Source organism: Ochlerotatus camptorhynchus, unplaced genomic scaffold, assembly GCF_037179485.1.
Source record: "Ochlerotatus camptorhynchus isolate MF236.1 unplaced genomic scaffold, CSIRO-AGI_Acam_v1.1 ptg000324l, whole genome shotgun sequence".
Taxonomy (NCBI): Eukaryota; Metazoa; Arthropoda; class Insecta; order Diptera; family Culicidae; genus Ochlerotatus; species Ochlerotatus camptorhynchus.
Window position 1 is genome coordinate 579,260 of NW_027040812.1, and position 16,766 is coordinate 596,025.

The 16,766-nt window shown below is 38.5% G+C and overlaps 3 protein-coding genes across 4 annotated transcripts in view; 2 read left to right on the forward strand and 1 right to left on the reverse strand.

Annotated features, from left to right (window-relative positions):
• Sox15 (Sox box protein 15) overlaps nucleotides 1-16,766 on the forward strand; it is a 239,795-nt gene that overhangs the window by 214,207 nt on the left and 8,822 nt on the right. The gene's annotated exons all lie outside the window — the stretch shown is intronic.
• Nucleotides 12,331-13,820, reverse strand: LOC135708027 (laminin subunit alpha-2-like). The gene is made up of 2 exons (XM_065229966.1): nucleotides 13,243-13,820; nucleotides 12,331-13,182 (listed from the first exon to the last, which is right to left on the reverse strand). The coding sequence occupies exons 1-2, from the start codon at nucleotides 13,717-13,719 to the stop codon at nucleotides 12,514-12,516; spliced, it is 1,146 nt and encodes a 381-aa protein (XP_065086038.1). The 5' UTR covers nucleotides 13,720-13,820; the 3' UTR covers nucleotides 12,331-12,513.
• LOC135708013 (basement membrane proteoglycan-like) lies at nucleotides 14,265-16,383 on the forward strand. 2 transcript variants are annotated; one of them, XM_065229951.1, is made up of 4 exons: nucleotides 14,265-14,347; nucleotides 14,406-14,719; nucleotides 14,785-15,021; nucleotides 15,080-16,383. In XM_065229951.1, the coding sequence occupies exons 2-4, from the start codon at nucleotides 14,441-14,443 to the stop codon at nucleotides 15,527-15,529; spliced, it is 966 nt and encodes a 321-aa protein (XP_065086023.1). In that variant the 5' UTR covers nucleotides 14,265-14,347; nucleotides 14,406-14,440; the 3' UTR covers nucleotides 15,530-16,383. The 2 variants fall into 2 exon arrangements, with proteins under 2 accessions (XP_065086023.1, XP_065086022.1); XM_065229950.1 differs by having other exon boundaries at nucleotides 14,309-14,719.

Genomic DNA, 16,766 nt, shown 5'->3' on the forward strand with positions numbered 1-16,766 from the left:
GATGCGAGTCTGTGAACACTGAGTATTCAATAGCCGTATGAAATTTTGCATTCTTCCATAATGAAACTGCTGCTTCTACAATACAAAAATCTTCTGTACAATTAGTAAACATAAGATCCAAATAGGAATTGAGCTGGCTACGAACATGGTTAATTTGATGAAGTCCCAAGTGGCTGCTTTTATCAAAGATGAATTGCAAAGTATCGTTTTCACCTACAATTGGTAACAACAGAGAATCATTATCACTATCCTGTAGAAAATTAACAGTATTCTGGTTAAAATCTCCATAAATATGAATTTTGGTTCTTGGATCTGTATCGTCCTCTGCCCTAGACTGTTCATCAACGTTCACGCTGCACAGCAAACAATAAATTTTAATATTACATCCAAGAGGATGCACTTCAATCATGTCGAAAATCTCATGTAGTTTTTATGGCCAAAAAAATAAACGATTGAAGTAAAAGCAGCGTAATGTCAGCTAATGCACTGTATTAATGACAATTTTGTCCTTTTTATAATATTACACCATATTTTTGACACGATTGAAGTGCATCAACTTTGATGTGATATCAAAACTATTTTTTTGCTGTGTGGGAACTTTCATGCTGACACCTGTCAGTTATTGAGCCCTGGTGGTGAAGTTGGCGGGGTAATCCCAACAGTTTCAATGCGCAATTAACAGATGGCACTGCAATCACACAAGGGTGATTGTACGGGGAATTTATTGGTGGGATATCTTGTTAATTAGTCATCTTTGGTTTGAGTAATCAGCCACCCAAGCGTCGGGTTGTCAAAATCGAAATCTCCCTGTAAAAATTATCAGTGATAAATGCAATACCAACGACGACGACGCCATGGGTGCACGCGAGCATTCCCGTTCAGCGAGCACACATGATGCGAAGTGTGACGTGAAAGCTAATCGAAAATCAGCCCTTTGAGGAAAAGCCTTACACATCATGTCGAACAGCGCGCGGATTATTAAAAATTCTAACCAACGGATCCGAACCGATTTATTTCGGTTGGGTTCCAAGAACTGTGCGGTTTACCGCGATTGTCGTCGTCTTGGCTGTTGTGGGTGTCTGTATTGTCAGAGATCCATCGGCGGGCGACTCACGCACGCTTTTCGACGACGACGACGACGACGACGACGACAAGTAAAGCGATGACATATGCGTGGTTCATGTCGTCGGTTGTTGGTGGCAAAACGTTTCTCTTTCCGGACTCACCCGGGTCTCGATTGATGGACGACGACGGGAGTCTGGCGCCACACGCTGCCGGAGAATCGGTCTTACGGAGTTTCATGTGTCTTTTAAGGGTTATGATTTATGTGATTCTTTCACCCCGGTGGTAAGTGGTATGGACTGTTGACTGTGGTTTAGTAATAAATTGAAATAAAATTAAATGTCTTTTTAATACAAAGTTGATGATCACGACTGTGGTGACAGTGCGTGTCCATCGTGCCTAGCTGTTATATTTTTATGGAGTTTCTACGAACGTTAAGAATGACGAATGACGGAAAAGTGCGTGCCAAAAGGGATCATTGAACGTTCTAAACCATTTGGCTAAGGAGATTATAGATCGTTAAGCCGGTAAATATATAAGTTCACGCACAATGTGTGACCTTTTTTGATTATGCGATTTGACTGTTTCCGCTAATGCACTGCAAGAAATTATAAAACTATTTTGGTTTAGCACGATCCGCGGTATCAAACCAAAACTTGTCCAGTGAAAAATAATTGTTATTATGTCTCAACTACAAAAATATGGGTGCCATAAAATTAGTGTTCTTTTGGCTACCTGCTCAGTTTGTTATTTGAGAGCTAAGCCTGGGAAATTTTTGTATGCTTGTATGTGGATGTAGACGAGCAGGATATTTAGCGCATAGACGACTGCACCGTTGGAAATTTGACAGGAGAACGGGGCAATTTTCATTAATAATGAACATTTAGTGTTCATTTTTAGTAAACATTGCCCCGCTCTCCTGTTAAATTTTCGTAACTCGTCCATGCACTGCTGATTCGAGACCATTCTTGCTATCATTGAAGCACACTAAAAATGCTGAATATGGACAGTACACTATGAAATAGCGCAGAATCAGTTAAGTCATTTTTGGGATACATGGTTACAAAGCTGAATTAATTTGTAGAGGACCCATTTTTGATGTGGACACCCTTTACTCTATGCTCAAGACAGACAAGAAAATGTCCATTCAGAAAATCTCCTCGACCCGGAATCAGCGATTTAGGGTTGTTCGGTTTTTCGGTTATGGATAATTCAATACTGGCAAAATCGTTAAAAACCGATAATGGATAAAATTTATCAAATGGAAAATGCTACTCATAATCATAAAATATTCAATATTCCTTCTAAAAGTTATGTATCCAAAATGATTGGGTCCTTATAGCATATCCCATTAGACTGATGCTAAATTTCAAATTTTCGCTCCACAGTGCTCAAACGGTTCCAAATTGTGTCCTGATTATCCTACCAAAATTTGAACTCCTTTAGTAAGAACCTGACTTGACACAAACCATTTGATGTTTATATGGAAATTACTATGGGGAAACCATAATTTCGGTTCATATCTATCTCAAAATCCACCAGTTCACTCTACTCTAAAAAATTATAGCTGAGAATTTGTTGAGAACTTTCTCAGCTACAACTTTGTTTGAGGCCACTTTCGAATCAAATGTAAGGAACAAACATTATTAATGATTCAAATCACTGGTGTCTTATGATTATGCTCAATCAACTGTTCAGCAGGCAACATTGGTGTTTATGGCGCGTAGAATAGAGCACAAATATAATGGCTACTATGTCACACTGCAGAATACAGTGTTGCCCACATAACAGTTGCTTTATCTTGCCATAAGATTATCAATCTCTTAAACAATTAATAACTATTTAATTTGACGTTTGGCTGAAAAACGATTTTCTGCAAAGTTGTAGCTGATAAAAATTCCCATAAGAATTTGTTAACAGTACAATATGTAAAAAGGCTAGAAGACAATGAACAAAAAGTTTTGTTTTCCCATCCCATACTTTCCATATATACTTCAAATGGTTTGTGTCAAGTCAGTTTCTTATCAAATGAGTTTAAACTTTCGGAGGCTAATCAGGACCCAATTTAAAACCGTTTGAACACTGTGGAGCGAAAATTTCAAATTTTACATCAGTCCAATATCCCATAAGTCACCAACAAGCCCGATAGTTACCCTTTTTGCGATATAAGGTTGATATATGAATAATGTAAAGTTCGGAAGCCCTATATTAACCTTATATTTCATAAAGGACAATTAGCCGGCTTGTTGGTTACTTAGGATGGAAGCCAATTGGATCGAAAAATAATAATTAACATCTTTCCTAGAGACACGTCTCATATAGATATATCTAAACACCCAAGTATTAGTGTTGATAATTGAGGGTAATTGAAAGAATAAGTGCAAGAAAACCGTGTACGTGCACCTATGCGCAAACGCCAGAGAAGTGTATAGTTCGAATGAGTGTCTTTGAGAAAACAACACTTCTTTTAAGGAGAGAGAAGAAGATAATGAGTAATTATGATGCAGAGCTATGCATTGAAAACCTGGAGATCTGCTTTTGAAACAAAACTTCTTGGTCGTAGGTAAGACACGTATCGTAAGAGCGACTGAGAAAGTTGAAGTCACTCCTGAAATGGTTGAAGAACAAAAATAACGCGTACCCACTGCACAGTGGTCCAGAATGCAGATTTAGGTGGAATGATATGTTTTGAGCCTGAAATTGATACTTTAGACTAAAAGTCTCTTCTACAAAGTTGTTCCTTATAGTTAGACCCTCATTTTTATGACAATGAATTCTAGGGTGGTTCTTATTATCATTAAAATAAAAAATCTAACTTTTTTGTTTGAATAAATTAAGGTATACATTCTTCAGCAAAGTTATAGCTGAGCTAAGCAACTTTGTTTAAAACAACTTTTTTGTATCTCTTAAATTGGCCGATTAAGAGCTATTTTCTTGAATTGAGTTAGGGTGGCGCTAAAAAAACAGTTATTTTGCTTTAGTTTTCTAATTTCAAATTTATCAGCAAAAGTGTCTTCAAATGGCTTTTAGATCTTTAGAAGGCGCAAATTTTTGCTCCACAAAGCTTGTCAATACCTTTCGCCGATCAAGAGTTATTGATGTTTTTGTACTAAAAGTATGCATTTTTCAAATGGTAATATCTCTGGTTGGGGCAAAAAAAAAAGTTTTTATACGGCATTTGAAAGGGCGTATGTTATTCTGAATAATATGATAAAATTGGAGGTATGTTATTTTTTAAACTCTTATAAAATCAGTTCGAATTTATTAATTTTTTTTTTTACTATATTTGGGTACATCTTTTTTATTTGAAGAGATACAGACAACAAATTTCCCTAAAAAACATTCGTCTTAAAGAGTTTTAAAAGTTATTAGAGGATGACTTTCATGATAAATTTTAAAGATCTAAAAGTCATTTGAAGACACCTTTGCTGAGAAATTTGAAATAGGAAAACTAAAGCAAAATAACTGTTTTTTTAGCGCCACCCTAACTCAATTCAAGAAAATAGCTCTAAATTGGCCAATTTAAGAGATACAAAAAAGTTGTATTAAACAAAGTTGCTTGAAATTAGCTCAGCTATAACTTTGCCCAAGAATGTATACCTTAATTTATTCAATCAAAAAAGTTAGATTTTTTATTTTAATGATAATAAGAACCACCCTAGAATTCATTGTCATAAAAATGAGGGCCTAACTATAAGGAACAACTTTGTAGAAGAGACTTTTAGTCTACAGTTTCAATTTCAGGCTCAAAACATATCATTCCACCTAAATCTGCATTCTGGACCACTACTGTGCACTGTAATCATCGTCATGTTGGTTTGCAAGGGCGTATCTTAAATTCCTATGTATCATCGAGAAAAGGAATTGTTGACCAAAGCTTTAAGGCCCTCCATCCAGCTCTGTATAGCAATCAATAAAAATAGTCTTGCACGAAAAGATACAAATACTAGCGATAGGCATGGAAATTCAAGCTTTAAGTTGAATTTGAGCTTTTGGATTACCATCAAAAAATATACAAAGTAAACTCATTTTTATCTTAAATGGGAGCTTAAACTAAATATGAGAAAATGTAGCAATGCTCTATAATAAGAGGGGATTCGATTGTCCGTAAGGTTTTCCGATTTCTAGTAAGGTTCAGAAGCCGTATTTAGGTGGAATAAATTGTGTGTGCCTAAATCATTACTGTCTTCGGAAAAGTTTTTTCATTTGTTTTATGATCAAGACATTAGGGTGGTCGTTATGGTTGAGTAGTAAGAAATAACAACCTTTCAATTATTTGAGAGTGCTGCAGAAAGTTATAAAACAAGTTATTTGAAATAACTTTGCCCAAGGAAGCAATTTCTTGTCTCTAATGGTTCACGATTTATTCTGATTTTTAATCAGCATTTTAGGGTGGCCCCTCAAAAATCGGTCTTTCATCAGTAAGTTTTTATGGACTGATTTCTTAAAAAAGATGTATATAGGATTTTTTTTTAAATTTATTGAAACACGATTTTGCCCATGCAACCGATTTGTTTTCTCATTTTGTTGGACAGTTATAAAAGCTTTTCATTGAAAAATACGGCATTTTCGGATGTTGATATCCAAACATAACAGAATTTAATTTTTTGCAATTAGATGCATTTGGATGATCGGATTTTTAATTATTGATGGTGAAAAAATTGCGAGAATTTTGTTTTGCTTAGCTCATTAATTTAACTTTTATAAAAGCCATTATTAACTTTCCAACAAAAAGAGGTAGCAACTTGGTGTGACATAAACTTTTGAAAAAGTGTCTACACCGTATGAAAAATTCATGTATCCACGTTATTAACGCTAGAATTGGCGCAATTTTACACGATATTTCATGTAAATTTAAGCGCAATATCGTGTAAATCTGCAATATTGAATACAAGTTTGTAAGCAATTTCGGTGCAGAATATAGCTCAAAATTAAACAAGACGAGTTACGCGTCAGATAAAATTCAGTGTTTTTTTCTGTGTAGAACATAGGGAAGAGCGCTGCTTCGTCGCTATCACCCATTTCCGTTGTATCGATCAGAAATAATCAATAACATCAATGATTTCACCGAGCATAAATCAATAATAGGGTAACTGATGATGGTTGGACCTATTTAGGCCGGTTTCACACGACGTCAACATTCATGTCGTATTTTTTTATGAATTCAACAAATAATTATGAAAAATGCGTAAGTAGGGGAAAGATCTACCTTTCTTGTTTCTAATAATAACATAAAAAGTTAAATATTATGAAAAGTGATTTTATAAAACGTTTTTATTCAGCAAAGAATTATGATGTTGGTTGGACCTATACTGATTTTGGTTGGACCTAAAAAATGATGATGGTTGGACCTATTTTTGCAAATGCTAGTTTAGCCCATATTTGTTCAACAACTTTGTTTAGAACTTTTTGGTATCATGAAAAAAAACCCTTTTATACAGTTTTTATGAATTTTCTATTTAAAAAAATTAAGAAATTTGAGTTTAACTTCGTTTTTAAAAAAGTTCACTTTCCACGCATTAGCTATTCATCATGACTCATTTTCTCGGAAATCATTTACCCGATTTGGAAATTTTTCAACATCAAACTATAGGTATTGTGGTCCCATTGAAAGCTATTGAATTTTTTTTGAATCGGTCAACTGGTTCCGGAGATATGACCGGAACAAGTTCCAGGGTATATGGAACATGGACCTAATTTTGACATGGAAGGAATAAAACCTATCATGCAACATTTCACATTACTTCAAAATTCGATAACAAGATCAATAACAAAATTGAGTGCCTTGGACCACATTGGCCACTTCTGGGCATGTCCTGGGTGCCCCCGAGCAATTTAGGGGCTTAAAATGACAGAATATCAGAACCTAATTCTGGTTTAATAGTTTTTTTTCTCCTACACAGTTAGAACGAAACGTGTGATTTTACGTTTTACTGCATGTAACAAAAATACCACATCATATATAACATATTTTTAGATCAGTTTTCAAAATTACACGTCGTATTTTTTCATAGCATAAATTTACATTCCATGTAAAATTCAATCATCATGTAATCTTGGGTCTTGCGATTATATTTTGAGGTTAGGTAAAACAATTTATTTCATCATACCTGTTTTCGGATGATTTTATAAATGCATTATTATTTGTTTTCAGATTTATTCACAAGAACTAAAATTTTTCTATTTTTTTACATTTGCCTTGTTTTTCTCGGGCACGTTTCTTTTGGGTTCGCTGAATATTCCTAAGCAACATAATTGCACAGTTGGCATGTATGGCTCTTTCCACCAGATTCGATAGCGCAGATCCGTTTTGAAGGCTTTAATAGTGATATTACGTACCACGCTGGAACGGTAGCATACGGATCAGTAGCTTTCTGGTATTAGCGGAACTCATGCAGAGCTACTGCTCCCGGACATTAGCAGAGAGATTTTTCACGTGATGCGTTTTGGCAGCTGCTTTGTAAAGAGCATTTCTTCAGCATCCTTTCCAGCGGTCTGCTTCATACGGGTCATCGATGAATTTTCCTATCTGAAAAAAATCAAAGAATTTAGTGTTTATGAGGTTCTTGAACCTACAGTCCAACATTCTGTCGGTTACCTGAAGATATGTTTTTTCCTCCACGCATGCTGCTCCAACCATGACCATTCGCGCTTCAAAACAAAACGATAAACGTAAAAATTGAATGTTTTACGTTGAGCGCATGTAAATTTATATCATTAATGGTGGAAGATTGGATGTGTCGCGGTAAATTAAAGTGTTTTTCAGTGAAATTGAAACCTCTCAAGTAAAATTAAACTAAAATGAACCCACTTTTAACCGTATTTTTATAAATTACGTCTTTTAAAATGGAAAATTGTGTGTGATATTGTTTTGCATTAGAATTTATTCAGTTACTTTTGAAATCAAATCACGATTAATTTTCATACATTTTTACTGCGTAGTAGTTTTTTTTTTTGGAAATAAGTTTCAGTTAGTAATTTTTATGAAGAGCTCTTCATAAAGGGATTCCGTTAAGAGGTTCGACAAATTTAAAGGAGTAATTTTTAGTTTGTTAACATTTTATTTCAAGTTAATTCACACACAGTGCTTAATGTCAATTCATATTAACAGATTCTTCGCTTTCGTGGTAGTTCGGAAATCGGTGGTTCCCCTTTCAGCCAACCTGACGATGGAATTCCTCCTTTAAATTTACGCCCAACTAGTGACGCAAGGTCTTTAGCAGCTTCCAGATCTTTTTGGTAGTCTTGGGACTGCCAGAAGCAGCGCACATCCCCTAGCTGGTTCTCCAAATCAACATTCAACACTATTTCCCTTCCATATTTCTTGCCGTGGCTTCCCTTAATTTTTGCGTGAAGTGTCGTTTTCGGAATATTGTACCTTTTCTGTGCCTGATACGCGGTAGGTGATTTATTTCTTACTAAAAGAACAGCCTCTTGAAGATTTTGGACTTTATAACTCTTTTCTTTAGCCATTTTTTCAATCTCGGCCGAAACGAAATCGAATTTCAAATCAGCTGCGCATGAAGGATGTAGACAAACCGAAGCGCACCTAGCGGCCGTCTTAGGAAACACATAGGTCCAACCATCATCATGCGTAGGTCCAACCATGATCATATTTATCTATTTGAATTTCGTCAATTATTCAAACATTTTAGTGAAACCAATGGATAAATGTCATACTAACGTGTTGTTTACACCTTAAACCAGTATTTTACTGCATGAAAAGAAAAATAAATGTAAAAAATATTCCTTTTTTGTACGTTTCAAAGTAAGGCATGCTGACGAGCTAATGCGTGGAAAGTGAACTGTTTTGAAAACACATTGAAACTCAATTGTTTTGAAGTTTTTTTTTTCAATAAAACACCCATACAAATTGAAGAAAAATAGTTTTTTTTTTTTATGATAGTAAAGTGATCTTTGAAAAAAAAAAAAAAAAATTAGCGTAGATTGACTAAACTAGTGATTGGAAAAATAGGTCCAACCATCATCAGTTTTTGGATAGGTCCAACCAGAGTCAATTACCCTACGTTTGTTCCGATCCGTTAGTTCATAAGCCACATTATAAAGCCTATTACAGCGCATTGTATGAATATTTACTCTCATGGTTATTAAAACAAAAGAAGCGCTCACAGCAAATCCCCTGGCAAATCCACTTTTTCTACCATCATTCGTACGACGAAGAAAAACTTAAGGCGTTTCAATGCGTTAGGACAGAATTGAAACTCGTAGGACAAATTTAGAATCAAGAAGCAGTGTTAGATTTCTTACAATATCTCAATAATTTGTGAGTCTTTATCAAATCCAACAGTACGTATAGAAAGGGGAATAAATTTAAAGGTTATCTTTGATGAAAATATTCCATGTTTTGTTCAAACCTTTCCAAAAAAAAAAGAGAGGTGAAGTGCGGGATGTGCTAAGTAGGACGGGAATTAGATCAAAAACCCTACCACTGATAATATCAAACCGAATATGCCTTTTTGACTGAATAAACTTCAATGCAGCCAAATATTGTTGCTAAGCTGTAAACGGTGCTCAGTTGCTAGTACCAGCTGTTTTATAAAAGAAATATTATAACCGTTAGATAATGTCATAGTTTTGAGTTACAAAACATAATTGTTTATTAATATCAAGTTTACTTCAATCTGTAACATACTTAGAACTCCAAGATGCAAGCTGCTTTTAGTTCAAAATAGTGTTTTAATAGGAGACTCATTCAAAATCGATAGCCTGAATGGCGATCGTTTTTCTTACTGAGCAGAAGATAGTAGAGCAGTTCCACGTCAAATGACGAATCGGTAAAACTCGGGGAAAAGTTTGGATTATCATTTTTTTTACATAGTACTTCTTCTTCACATTTCAAGCTTATTGCTTATCGCATATATTAGCAAATTGTGTGCTCTCAGCTTAGTGCTTTAGATGCACCTCCACAATTAATCATGGAGATCTTTCGATGCGTGTACCATTTGTGCATTAGTATAATTGTGTGACAAGTACAATCATACTCTATGCCCACGAAGGTCGTGAAATTTGCCAACCCAAAAAATGCCTAGACCGGACCTGGAATCGAACCCAGCCACCTCCAGCATGGTCTTGCTTTGTAGCTACACCTTAACTGATTGAGCTAAGGAAGATCCATAGTAGGTCATGATAAATTTTTGAAATTGTAGAATTGTGAGCAATGCCTCTTAACACACTTTTTTTTTTGATTAAGTCAATAATTTAGACACATTTCAATTAATTTCGTGATTTTGCCTTGCCGAAAAAAAGTTGGACATCTGCAGAATTGACCTCAAAGAAATCTGGCATCACTGCCGAGAATGTATCTCGTGGTCACCTTCGGTGCTGTCTAAAGGGTGATACGGTCAAAATTTGGTCAATATCAACTTGACGTATTTCTTTCAATTTTGCATTTAAAAAACCTGAACACCCCTCATTTTGAAGGTGTGTGTGTGTAGAATGTTGCTCCTATTTTGATTTTGGAATTCACTCTTCAGTTGTCAAAATGCCGTCCAAGCAAGAAGAGCAGCGTATCAAAATTTTGCTCGCGCATCGCGAAAATCCGAGCTACTCGCACGCAAAGTTGGCAAAATCGCTAAAAGTTGCCAAATCAACCGTTACAAATGTAATTAAAGTGTTTGGGGAACGTTTGTCGACAGCCAGGAAGTCTGGATCGGGGGGAAATCGAAAACCGGAAGCCGCTGAGACGACAAAGAGAGTTGCCGGTAGTTTCAAGCGAAACCCTAACCTCTCTCTCCGAGATGCCGCAAATAAGCTGGGTGTATCGTCTACAACCGTGCATCGAGCCAAAAAACGAGCCGGACTATCGACTTACAAGAAGGTAGTGACTCCAAATCGCGATGATAAACAAAATACGACGGCCAAAGCGCGATCCCGGAGGCTGTATACGACGATGCTGACGAAGTTTGACTGCGTGGTAATGGACGACGAAACCTACGTCAAAGCCGACTACAAGCAGCTTCCGGGACAGGAGTTTTATACGGCAAAAGGAAGGGGAAAGGTAGCAGATGTTTTCAAGCACATGAAACTGTCAAAGTTCGCAAAGAAATATCTGGTTTGGCAAGCCATCTGTACCTGTGGCTTGAAAAGCAGCATTTTCATAGCTTCCGGGACTGTCAACCAAGAAATTTACGTGAAAGAGTGTTTGAATAAACGTCTGCTGCCTTTCCTGAAGAAACACGGTTGTTCCGTACTGTTTTGGCCGGATTTGGCATCTTGCCATTACGGTAAAAAGGCCATGGAGTGGTACGCCGCCAACAACGTGCAGGTGGTTCCCAAGGACAAGAACCCTCCCAACACGCCAGATCTCCGCCCAATTGAGAAATACTGGGCTATTGTCAAGCGGAACCTAAAGAAGACCAAAAAAACTGCTAAGGGCGAGCAGCAGTTCAAGGCAAACTGGCTTTCTGCGGCGAAGCAGGTGGACAAGGTGGCTGTACAAAATCTGATGGCAGGGGTCAAGCGTAAGGCCCGGCAATTCGGATTTGGAAAAGCGGAAGCCTAACTGAATATTTTTCCTGAATTTTATACTAATTGAACTTGAAAAAGAAATTTAATTTGATTTTTTAAATAAACGATTTCACCGATTTACACGCGTTTTCCCTTGACCAAATTTTGACCGTATCACCCTTTATGCTATCGGAAATCACCATCGACCACATGCCAACTTATTGAACAAAAATGTGCATGGCCGTTGGGAGTGATTGGTTGCGGTTGGGTGGTCGTTTCTCCCTCCAACGCTTTCTCTCGTCTCTCCAACATTGATCAACCCATCCTACCAGCACCACCGAACCAATCAAATCAAACTGAACGTGGTGAGTCATTTTTAGGCATACCTACATATATGCTGTTTGTGCTACTTATGCTATAACATAGGTTCACGTGCTGCTATTCAGCAGTCGTATGTACTGCGACGACGCGGCGTTGACAAAGTTTTAGTATGGCCGAATGGCGCTCGTAGCCGTTGAAACCAACCGGCGGTGCTAAGAAGTATAAGAAAAAGTAGGAAGGAGGGAATAAAGCATAACACCAGACATTCGTGCAAAACAATGGCGGTAATTAATCATCAATTACATGCCGCTGTAATGGCGATTGATTGGACAGACACGGACCTGTTGAAACGGTCGGCCCGTGTATTTGCTCTGCTAGCTGTAAAATGTTGAGGGGAGGTAGGAGAAGAACGTAAAATGAGGTGTGAAACTTACGGTACAATTTGGTGTATGGAGTGAATTTTTTATGATAGATCGCAACACTTGCGGTTCACAGGCGATGAGATTTACTCAAAATTTAGAAAGATTTCACTCACTTTCGTAAGTAGTAATATTACTACTCAATTTTGTGTAACCCCACATTTTACAAACTGAATGAAATCCTACTGAACTTTGAGATAGTCAAAACGGCCTTGTTCATTTTTATTTTATGCTTAAGCCTTACTTATAGTTTGTTTTGAATTTGCTCCAATTGATGTTTCAGTCTTAAGGCTATGGGTTCCAATTTCTCTTTTATAGAAACGCAAATTCCTTGCTCTCGTACGGCAGGTCTTCGATAGAATCCACGCGAACAGCTCTCGCAAGACAGGCCCGTGTATCCGGATCGGCAATTGCATTTTTCAATGGTTGTAACTTTACCCAAACCGTGATCCTTGATATCAGCGCTATCCAAGACAATCTGGACCGGTTCATAGTTCATATATTGGTTATATTTTACGTAAAAATTGTTCACGTTCGACAATACAGTCAAAAACATCTCCCTGGAAACGGCACTGTTATTCAGCTGACGCCAGTTCTGCTCATTCATGTACACCAAATTTCTGCTTAGCTCTCCACTTATCCTGCTTATCACCTGCTCCCTTCTCTCAAAATAGACCAATGTCCGACTTTTACTCTGCAAGACCAGATCCGGCTTATCCTTATCAATGTCATTATCGATTGAGGGTAAATCCAGATACCCTCCGTATGACTTCAGTAGATTTCCATTCAGCTTTTCCGGGAGAATGTAGTACGTTGATAACTCCGATTCATGATCTTCGTTCGAGTATTCTTCCACCTTTGTTGCCGTTATATGCAATTCAACCATATCTTTTTCTGATATGCTAGCTGTTATCTACGGAAAGAAGTTAGACTTGTTAAAATTGAACACAACTCAAACGACGGAAATTCCAACCTTACTCCTGAAGAGATCATTCGCCATCGAACAATTATGAGTAATTCCTGAGCAAAAGCACTTTTCACTCTCCTGAGAAGCACTATCTTTCCACTCGATTCGCTGCTTGGCAGCCAACTCTTTCGAACACTCGGCAATCTTCACATTCACCGCCAGCAATATGTCCTGATGGTTTTTAGTGATTCCTCGGTATTCATACAGCCCTGCATCGGACCAATCCATATTGGTGCAGATTAGGGTGCTCCCTTCCGGGGACGTCTCCTTTTCGCACTTTTCCGAGACAGCTGTACCATTGAATCGCCAACTTAGTGCCGGATAATACCTGCTAATCACACTTAGTTTAAGGCGTTTCCCAAGTGGCACAACTGTGGTTAAAATTCTCGGCATGGTCGATTCCTCAGAATTGACTTCAAGTTCTGAAGAATATCCGATTAGGATAAGGATGACGATTCCCAGAAGATGGCTGGGTTGAACCATTTTGATCAGATGGAGCGGACTGATCAATTGCAATTCGATCGATCGATTCAGCCTCAAACAACTTAGTTTGAAATCTTTGCGATAACCTTTCCAGTGCCCCGGAATGCCTGGAGATAAGACCGAATTAGTTCGTTCGTAGTTCAGTATGTACACGCTTAGAAATTACTAATGACTTCCCGTTTCTTTTGTCTGATTCTTCGGGCGACTTGCATGTGTCGGTCGCAGGGCACTGACATTTATACTACTTTTTCATGGTGTGTAGCTATAACACAAGCAGTCTTACTACAGTAAACAACTGATAAGAGTGCCATTCATAAAACCGCATGCTCAGCTGTAAGTTTTAAGTGATTTAGAATGACAATTGTGAGACGATCATTTGCATTCGGGTTGCTAGTATTTGGCTGGACTTTATCGGTCACGCTCGCAGGTATCTTCAGATTCTATTAAGTTAGAAATTTTTCAACTTACTGATACGGGCATCTCTGCAGTGGATCGAACGCCTATCCGCTATCGACCATTTTACTGCCGAAATGGGTGGTCCATATCGCAAACTTTTCGATGTGACCACTTTCAGCACTGTATCGACGGATCGGACGAGGAAGGATGCGAACCTGCCGTTTTCCTTGAGGTACCTTCGTTGAATGTAACCGTGCAGGTTGATAACTGGATGAATCTTACTTGTAAAGCTAGTGGCGTCCCAATTCCGATCATTGAGTGGAAGATGAACGACAAACAACCGGAATCGTACTGCGATTGGATTACGGAGGATGGTATCGGAGAGCTGAGCTGTCGAATGCGGTTGATCGACAGCGGAAACTACACCTGCGTCGCGAGACAGCTGAATAGGACAATTGAATCGGTTCCAACCGTCGTCAAGGTCACAGGAAACGTGTGCAAAGAAGGTTACTTCAACGAAGTTGGCAAGAGGAAAATGTGCTTGAAATGTGTCTGTTCTGGAGTGTCTAGTTTGTGCCATGCAGCGGATCTCTATCGATGGAATGTAAGATCCAAACTTTATTTTTATTTTTTCAAAGGCATAGGAACACAATTTTTTGCAATTTTCAGTACACGATGGCGATGAACGACTGGAAAATGAAGTATGCAACGGTTGTGAACCTGCTATCGTCAAAGTTCAAAATCTATGACCATTTCGAGCAGGTTCCAAAGAACACCACTCCCTACTACTTTCTACCCTTCAGATTTATCCGGTATCAAGTGGGTTCGTATGGAGAACAGTTTCAGTATGAAATTTCAGTAGATAACTCCTCTTACTCAAAAGAGGAACCGGACATCATTTTGAAGGTTTTGATCAATCTCAAAATACCAATATTTCACTTGATCTCATCTGATTACTTTTCAGGGTTACAACACCACCCTACTCTATTCACATAAGCTTCGATTTATCCCAAACCAATCCAATCCGGTAGCGTTTCGATTCAGTGAGATAAGTTTTATCAAACCGGACGGCAAACGGGTAACCCGTGAGGATGTTATGACCGTTTTGGCCTACATTGACACGTTTATGATACGGATGTATCCGGTGAATGGAAATTTTATGCCCGCCAGTACACCGATGGTGATGAATGCCTCGACGGACCTCGGCTACCACGGCCTGGGGAAGGTAACTCGAGTGGAACAATGTCGCTGTCCACACGGGTATCGGGGATCTTCGTGTGAGTGGTGTGACTTTGGATACGATCGAGTGCAGAAATTTTCACGAACCGGAGCCTGCATGCCATGGGAGTGGCATCGGGCGGAATACGAGAAAGTGTCCACCTCGACGACGATGAGGAATTACCATTACGTGTGATTTGTGATGCGGGCTATTGAACGTAAAGATTGCTTTCAAGGATTATGAGATGAATAGAAATAATTAAAACTGTTAATGGTTCAACTATTTTTAAAAGCTCTATTTTAAATCTAATTGTGTCTTTTTTGTCTCTGTTTTTCCGGTGCTTTGAACATTATTCTGAGTTTGATTTACTAAAAGTTTGTCTTTTTTTTAATCCCATACATACATACATTTATTTGTACAACTTCACATTTAAGATAAGACATAATCAACAATAGTACGCTACAATACTCGGTTTGCGGCTGCCGCTCTCCATCCTCGGTCATGCCCAATGCTCGCTAGATCACGCTCTACCTGGTCCGCCCATCGTGCTCTCTACGCTCCACGCCTTCTTGTGCCAACCGGATCAGTAGCGAACGCCAACTTTGCAGGGTTGTTGTCCAGCATTCTTACAACATGTCCTGCCCAACGCATCCTTCCGGCTTTGGCCACCTTCTGGATGCTGGGTTCGCCGAAAGCTCGTGCTTCATTCTGCGCCGCCACTCACCGTATTCCTGCACACAGCCGAAGATCGTCCTTAGCACACGTCGCTCGAAAACTCGGAGTGCTTGCAGGTCCTCCTCGAGCATAGTCCATGTCTCGTATCCATAGAGGACTACCGGTCTTATTAGCGTTCTGTACATGGTACATTTGGTGAGGGGGTGAATATTTTTTGACCGTAGTAGGTACGACTTCCACTGATGATGCGCCTTCGTATCTCACGACTCACATTGTTGTCAGCCGTCAGTAAGGATCCAAGGTAAACGAATTCCTCCACTACCTCGAAAGTATCTCCATCTATCGTGACATTACTTCCTAGACGAATCCTGTCATGTTCGGTTCCGCCTACTAGCATGTACTTTGTTTTTGACGCACTCACCACCAGTCCGACCTTTGCTGCTTCGTGTTTCAGGCGGGTGTACACACAGCTAAAAAAAATAGTGTAAATTTGTATGCAACTGTCCACTTTTGTTTGCAACATGTCTTGCTAGCTGCTAGTTTACGTGAAAAGGAAGTTTACATGTTTTAATGTTTGCATGCATGGATGTTTACATCGCCAGTAAAATTCAGATTTTTTTGGTGTGTAGTTCTGCCACCGTTGCAAATGTTCTTGCGATAATGTCCAAAGCACACAAATTGACCGAATTTCGTGAAAATCGTACCCCGGCTGTTGAGCCCGGCTTGTCGCATCCCTAGTAACAATTTTGGTTTTATG

Excerpts from the sequence above, each read along its gene's own strand:
- LOC135708027 (XM_065229966.1), bottom strand. The coding sequence starts at position 13,719 with ATGGTTCAACCCAGCCATCTTCTGGGAATCGTCATCCTTATCCTAATC. Across the intron at positions 13,183-13,242 it reads ATGATCTCTTCAGGAGTAAG|ATAACAGCTAGCATATCAGA; the intron begins GTTGGAATTTCC and ends TTCTTTCCGTAG.
- LOC135708013 (XM_065229950.1), top strand. The coding sequence starts at position 14,387 with ATGAATCTTACTTGTAAAGCTAGTGGCGTCCCAATTCCGATCATTGAG. Across the intron at positions 14,720-14,784 it reads CGGATCTCTATCGATGGAAT|TACACGATGGCGATGAACGA; the intron begins GTAAGATCCAAA and ends TGCAATTTTCAG. Across the intron at positions 15,022-15,079 it reads AACCGGACATCATTTTGAAG|GGTTACAACACCACCCTACT; the intron begins GTTTTGATCAAT and ends ATTACTTTTCAG.